The following is a 7,669-nucleotide window of genomic DNA, read 5'->3' as shown; positions in this document are numbered from 1 at the left end:
TGACTCCTAGTCAAAATCTGAAGGGCCAAGGAGAGTCAACAAGCGGGAGAGAGGAGAGGCTCCTTCCCGGCAAAAGGAACAGCAGGGCAGGGGTACGATGTGGACAGAAGGGCAGGCAGAGGCTGGGGCTGCCACCAGTTTTCTGCCTGTGGTCCTGGGAGCAGTGGGCCAGTGTCAGTAGGGATGATAGTTCAGGGCTTGGGACTGTCTCTGCCCAGGTGCTGAGAAGGGTCTGCAGGTAGAGAGGGACATAGTTGGACAGGGGAGAGTCATTGTGACCCAGAGAAGCAAAGGCGATGGTGTGGCCTCATGAGGGGTCCCTAGGAGTGGAAGAGCTCAGGTTCCAGAGACACGGCCCGGTGTGAGGGGAGCTGAGAGGACCTGGTTGGAGGAGAGGAGTGTATCTAGCTCGGCTGGCACAATACCAGGTTCGTCTCTAGAGGTTGACATTTCTCCTTGACCTTTTGTTTACACCCCCACCTCCAAGGTTGAATTAGCTGCCTGCTGAGTTTAATCAAGTTTAATCAAATCTCCTGTCTTGGGGCTGCCAGGGGGGTGAAGGGATAATCAGTCTATTTCCAGAACCCAAAGAGGTTTAGGATAGAAAGTAGCTTTCATTTATCTGTTGTCCCTCCCATCCTGCCTTCCCCAAGTGAGCCAGATGACTCACGCATCCATGGGACCCTCTGTATGGAGGGGGTAGAGGTGGGGGCTTGCTTAATGCTTAGAATTGCTGAAATCACCAGTTCACCATCTCAGCACTAATCCAGCTCTGCTCCTTAAATGGGATCTGGCTCCTACACATTGAGACCAGGGTGCTGGGCCTCTTTGCCAGATCCCCTGCAAATCCCACATACACCTTGCCTGAGCCTCTGAGTGGTCGCCTGGTGAGACAGGGCCAGCTTGCCTAGGGCAGAGGCTGGTTGCTCCATATCCAAGGGTGTAGGGACCCTGCCCTTGCCACCCAGCCCATCCCATCTGGTTGGGGACAAATCACAAGGTATGTGACGACCATGGCTCAGGGCAGTTTACGGGAAGAGCAACAGTGGGCATTTCCACGGAGACAGTCTGCCTCTGATTCACCTTTCTGTGTGGGTTTCCATAAGACTTTGCTAGTTAAGGAAATTTGAAATGAACTTAATTCCAGGCCACTCAGATGGCCTCCTGGAAAATTCAGGAGTGGGAAGAGAGAGCAGGAAAGGAGAGCACTGCTTAGTATGAGTAGCTGAGTCGAACTTTGAGGATTTTAACCTATTCTTTGAAAACTGTATTTGTGAAGTGTAAAACACAGTCGTGATAGAATCTCAGATTCAACCTGGCTAAGTGTGACAACACCAAAGGGTTAGTCGAAAGTAAAACCTCTTGGAGTCTAGCTAGAATCCCTGGTGGGCTTCACTGTGAATGTTTGACACTTACCAAGAAAAATGAAAGACTTTAAAACAATGGCACACCACAGTAAAATAACTATGCAAAGACTTTCTTTAATAAAACTAGGGTGTTGAAGCAGGTAGAAGGAAATGCCCAGTGGATGTATCCAGGATGTTCTTGACTTGGTATTTAGGATTGCTTTTCCTTTTCCTTTTCCCGGCACGCTAACACCTGACGTACAGACCAAGGTGGAAGAACCTGCTGGGGACAGACAACATGGCCAGTGGGAAGACCAATAAGTCTGCACCAAACCATGTTATCTTCAAGAAGATCTCCCGGGACAAATCGGTAAGTGGTGCAGAAGTGAGGAGCTGATGGAAATCATTGTAAAAGAAGAATCAATAAATGAAGCTGGTTCGAGTAATGTGTAGACATGATCAATGTCAGCACCTTTTGTTGGTCAGGGAAGCCCTGTGCCTGTTTTTCATCTGTGTCAGATGGGTGGTCAAGGAGATATACACGAGTGAGTGAATTACAGAAATACAGGGTCCCTTCCATCCCACTGAGATTTCAGTCCTGCAACCCTCAATACTCTCCTGATTTCAGTGCCCACATTTTTACCCCCACCTCTACTTCTTTTTCAAGCCACCATGAGCGCCTCACTTACCATTTCAAACTATTTCATCAATACCTATTTCATCAGTGACACACTTGGCCCTTTATCTGTCGTGTGTCCTGCCTGGGGCAAGTCCAGATGCTCATCAATGTGACACTCTCCTCTCTGTGCACCTGCCCCACCGCCAGCCTCTCAGACCTCAGTTGGCCTGAAGGCCCACTGGAGAAGGGATCATGCCCAATTTGCTCCTTTTCTACCCCTCTCCAGGGTCATGTTAGGAGATCCAGATATGCCCATGAACTTCTGGCCCGAGGCCTCTGGTGATGGATCCTCCTTGCTCTATTTGACAGCTTTGTAGGAGTCACTGGTCTAGCTCAGCACCCTGCAGTGCAAGCCACATATATGATTTTAAATTTTCTAGTAGATGCACTAAAAAAATAAGAAGCAGCAGGTAGAATTCATCTTAATACTTTATTATATTTAACCCAATAGATCAAAAAAACTATAATTTTAACTTGTGAAATGTGAAAATTGATGACTCTTTTGTCCAGTCACTGAAAGCTGGTATATATTGACAACACATGTCAATTCAGAGTGGCCATATTTCAAGGAGCTACCTGTAACTAGTGGCTACCAGGGTGGATCTGGATCATTCTAGATCGTTCTTTTGGCTGACTGCGGAAGTCTTATTTTACCCCAGGGGTACAATTGCCGTTCACTTGTAGGGCTTCCAACCAAAGAGCAGGGACCTCAAGGGCCAACAGGGTGTGCTGTTTGGTTTTTATCTCTGGCCTCAGAATAAGCTGTCCATTTCTGACGGTGCCACCCAACAGAACTGGGCTGTGCACATACCTTCCTCTGCCCTTTCCTCTCCTCGCAGAGGAATTCTGTCATTTTCATCTAGTACTCTGATTCTTTGGGGTAACAAGTTGGGTATCCCTCAGGCTTCCATTCTTTAAATACTTTCTCAACTTGAATTTCTCCAGCCCACTTTAAGGAAACCACTTTTGCTGGTTTTTATCTCCAGTGCCCGACAGAGCTGCTGGGGCCTCTGTGACTATGTGTGGAAGAGTGAAAGAAACATTTGCCCAATTTGTGTTCAAAGTCTTGTGGAGGGGACAGGCCCCTACACAAGCAGCCACACACAGTGTGGGCCACGCGGGGTGGGATCACAAGCCATGTGCTCCTAGGGAAAGGCCAGGCTCGCCAGGTGCAGAAGGACTGGGAACCCTGCAATGTCCCCTGAAGTATAGATAAGATTTCCCCAGGTGGCAATGCAGCAGGGCCCTCCCCACATGGGAACACTGGGGACAGGGCACGAATCAGTGGTGTGTGGGGAACGAGGGCTGAGCTGCTGTGGCCTGAGCCCAGGGGAGGTGCAGGGCCCTCAGGGCAGCTTGGTACTAGGAGGTAAATGGCCCTGTCCATCACATGCAAGGGACGGGATTTTATTCCCCAGGGAGCGAGTGAGCTGCCCGCAGGCAGAGAGCAGCGGAGTGGCAATCCTTCATTAGGGTTCCTGCAAGAACCCTCCGAAAGGTGGATGTGATGAGAGTTTCTTAAAAGGAGCTGTTTACTCAGGTGTGGGGAGTGTGATTGAGAGCACAAGTGAGAGCTGGACATACCTCACTGGGACCAGTAGCCGCTGGGCGCTCGCACCTCCCTGGACCTAAGGCATGGGGAGTCGAGCAGGTACCAGAACTCAGGGGCCAGCAGGGCCAGCTGCTAGGAATGGTGACCCCAGGTGGGTCGCTGTGCCAGCTCCAGGCCAGTGGGGACAAACACCTGTTTCCCTTCTTCCCTCCCACCAATATCCAGCCTACCTTTCCCAGAGGCCAGAGGCCAGAGACCAGGGAATCCACCTGATTGGCTCACTTGGGTCAGCCCCACAGGGCGGCATGTGGATCTGGAGGCCAGACCTCCCACCCTTGCCTAGGCCACTGAGGCCTCCATGCAGCGACTGGCCCTGGGTCTATGAGGTTTCCCATGGAATCTTCTCTATAAACCAGGGTTCTGGTAGCATTTGCCTGAAATTACTTCAACATCAGTCATGCAAATAACCTACAAGGCACAGGGACCCACTTTAGGACATCAGATACGGGTGGGAGGGTACAGTATAGAAGAGGATTTAATGCCAGCAAAAATGATATGGGCTGTTCATGCAATGAAACATGTGTGTCAGAAGAAGGGGCTGGCCAAGGGGTGTGCTGGCATTCTCGGCCCACTCAGCAAACACTGAGTGGCTTCCCCTGTGTACCAGACACTGTGGTAAATACTGGGATGCCTTCAGGACGTACAAAGGACATTGAATTCTTTTTTTAAAATATACTTGCTTTTATTTCAAGTCATTCAATTGCCTAACAAAAAGAATTTTAGAGGCAGTGTCTGTGGCTCAGCAGGTAGGGTGCCGGCCCCATATACCAAGGAAGGCAGGTTCAAACCCAGCCCCGGCCAAACTGCAACAAAAAACAGCCAGGTGTGATGGTAGGCACCTGTAGTCCCAGCTACTCAGGAGGTTGAGGCAGGAGAATCCCCTAAGCCCAGGAGCTGGAGGTTGCTGTGAGCTGTGTGACACCACGGCACTCTACCAAAGGCGATAAAGTAAAAAAAAAAAAAGAATTTTAGTAATTCTAATATATGAAACTAACAAATATGATGAATATTAGGTTTTCTTACATATTCCAATGCTGTGTTTTAAATTGAGTCAAAATTCCTTATACATTGGACATACAGTCAGAAGTTACTTCATTATCCAGTTATATACTATAAATTGAAATCATAAAGCAATTCTCTTTGATTTGCTGATACACTAAATTCTCTTTAACATTGTGTGTGCTGTAAACAGCCAACACATCCCTATTATCCCTCTACTTAGCACAAATATACGAATGCATTAGGTTTGAATGAATTTGTTATCATAATTTACTCTTTTTTTTTTATTGGGGATTCATTGAGGGTACACAGAACCAGGTTACATTGATTGCCTTTGTTAGAGGGAAGGAGAGAGGGAGTGGGGGGGTAAGGGGTGTGTTACACCTTTTGGGGGCAGGACACAATTATAAGGGGGTCTTTGTCTGAATTCTTACTGTTTTACCGTGGGTTAAACTGACAAACTGTGGGGACATAATGCATGCTCTCCTACAAAGTGTGTAAAGAGCTTTGCTGCCAAGGGTGTGGATGCCGGCAGGGTGAGGGCCCAGACCATATTCACCCCCTCCCCAGCCAGCAACCCCCCACCTTCCTCAGAGCACGGGGTCAGGGGTACCTGTGCAGAAGCTTACCCAACAGGATTTCCAGGATGCCTTAGAGCGCCCACCTCTTTGCTTAGTCCAGAAATTCTCTTAACAAGGAGGGGAAGACTTTCATTCCACAGCTAGAGATAAATGATTTAACATGCAAGTGAGTGATAATGGTCTCATTTGCACAGATAGAACTTTCCACTCGAGTGTTCAGTTGATGCAGCAAGTTTCCTGGTTGATATCAGACCTGGGCTTGATGGGGAAAGGTGGGGAGAACAGGGAGCCCCTGGCCATCCAGAGAGGTGGAGAGAATTCCTGAGAGCAAACATGTGAGAAGTGAGGACAGAGCACACCTTGCCCACCGCCACGCCGACGCCGGGAGAGAAAGCGGTGACAGGCAAGCAGCATAGCCTCCTCGTTTCAAGACTACTGAAAAGATTCGGGTATTCCTGGTCTTCAACGTGGATCCCTTAGCTTAGTGTTCTCTGACCATTTAAAATCCACGCCTGTTCCTCTCACAGGTGACCATCTACCTGGGGAAGAGGGACTATATAGACCACGTCAGTGAAGTGGAGCCTGTGGGTAAGTTGTCTGGAGTAAAACTTCCTATAAGTCATCAGACAATGGCTAGTTTTGTGTTTCTAAAACAAAAAAATAAGTCTTGCTGATAATCTAATTATAGAAATGCAAATTAAAACATCAGCGATGTGCCATTGGCTGATTGGAAACAATTTTAGAAGGTAAAGCGACACAGGATTCTTCTATAATATATGAAGAATGCTCAAAGCTGGGCCTGGTGGCTCACGCCTGTAATCTCAGCACTCTGGGAGGCTGAGGTGGGAGGATCGCCTGAGCTCACGAGTTCAAGACCAGCCTGAGCAGGAGCGAGACACCACTGCTACCAAACCTAGAAAAACTAGGCAGGCATTGTGGCAACTGCCTGTAGTCCCAGCTACTCAGGAGGCTGAGGCAAGAGGATCACTGGAGCCCAGCAGTTTGAGGTTGCTGTGAGCTGTGATGAAGCCACAGCAGTCTACCCAGGGTGACAAAGTGAGATCTCTGTCTTGATAAATAAATAAATAGAAAAAAAAGAAAGTGAATATAAAAAGGAAAAAGAATACTTAAAAAAGAAGAATGCTCAAAACTTGAGAGTTAAAAAAAAAGCAAAATCTAATGAGCAAATGGGCGAAAGATATGAAAAGACATTTCATCAAAGAAGACAGAGGATGACAAGCTCATGAGAGAATATTCACATCAGCAGCCACGAGGGAAATGCAAATTAATACCATAAATGCTATCAAAACGGCTAAAATAAAGGCAGTGACAATACGAAATGCTGACGAGGGCGCAGAGAAAGTGGCTCACTCACCGGCTGCTGGTGGGAACGTGCTGTGGTACAGCTGCTCTGAAAAGCAGTTCAGCAGTTTCTTAAAAAACTAACCATATACTTACATATGACCCGACAATTACATCCTGGGCGTTCATCCCAGAGAAATGAAAACTTATGTCCTTATAAAACCTCTACATGATTATTCATAGCAGCTTTATTTGTAATAGCTCCAAACTGAAAAGAACCAAAGTGTCCTTCAAAATGTGCCTGTCAGCTTCCTAGTTTTGATACTGTACTATAATTATGTCAGATGTAACCATGGAAGAAATGAGATGAAGGGTACTGTACTATCTTTGCAACTTCCTGTGCATCTCTAACTATTTCAACATAAAAACTTGTTTTAAAAACAAAAGTAGAATCACTGACAGTTTCAGGAACAGAAGACGAAAATGTTCCTTGAAAAAAAACCTCTCTGGAAGGTTATTTTTTTGTTTGTTTTTTGAATGAGACTCTGTCACCCTGGGTTGACTACTGTGGTGTCACAGCTCACAGCAACCTCAAACTCCTGGGCTTAAGTGATCCTCTTGCCTCAGCCTCCCTAGTCCTGGGACTACAGGTGCCTACCACATCTTCTGGCTATTTTTAGAGATAGGGTCTCACTCTTGCTCAGCCTGGTCTCAAACTGCTGAGTTCAAGCAATCTACCTGCCTCCTCCTCCCAGAGTGTCAGGATTACAGGCATAAGCCACCACACAGCCCTCTGGCAGTATGTTATCAAAAGCCAAATCCAATCTGATTATTTATTTATTTATTTATAAATAATAATTTATTATTCATTCATTTATTTATTTATTTTTAGAGACAGAGTGTCATTTTGTCACCCTCGGTAGAGTGCTGTGGTGTCATAGTTCACAGCAACCTCCAGCTCTGGTAATTTATTTTTTAAAAATCATGGAGAGAGGGCGGTGCCTGTGGCTCAGTGGGTAGGGCACCAACCCAATATACCAAGGATGGAGGGATCGAACCCAGCCCCAGCCAAACTGCAACAAAAAAATACCTGGGTGTTATGGTGGGCACCTGGAGTACCAGCTACTTGGGAGGCTGAGGCAAGAGAATC

General features: G+C 47.1%; 1 protein-coding gene across 1 annotated transcript in view; it reads left to right on the top strand.

Moving 5' to 3' along the window:
- The first annotated feature begins 892 nt into the window (after positions 1-892).
- Positions 893-7,669, top strand: part of SAG (S-antigen visual arrestin) — a 30,549-nt gene continuing 23,772 nt past the window's right edge. The window contains exons 1-3 of the mRNA XM_012802157.1: positions 893-1,000; positions 1,562-1,716; positions 5,745-5,805. Of these exons, the coding sequence (XP_012657611.1) occupies positions 1,645-1,716; positions 5,745-5,805 (133 nt within the window). The 5' untranslated portion in view covers positions 893-1,000; positions 1,562-1,644. The remainder of the gene's footprint in view (positions 1,001-1,561; positions 1,717-5,744; positions 5,806-7,669) is intronic.

This window comes from Otolemur garnettii, unplaced genomic scaffold (genome assembly GCF_000181295.1).
Source record: "Otolemur garnettii isolate 467f Iridium unplaced genomic scaffold, OtoGar3 scaffold00013, whole genome shotgun sequence".
In the NCBI taxonomy this organism is placed as follows: Eukaryota; Metazoa; Chordata; class Mammalia; order Primates; family Galagidae; genus Otolemur; species Otolemur garnettii.
Note: the sequence above shows the minus strand (reverse complement) of the source record. Positions and strands in the feature narration are given on the sequence as shown.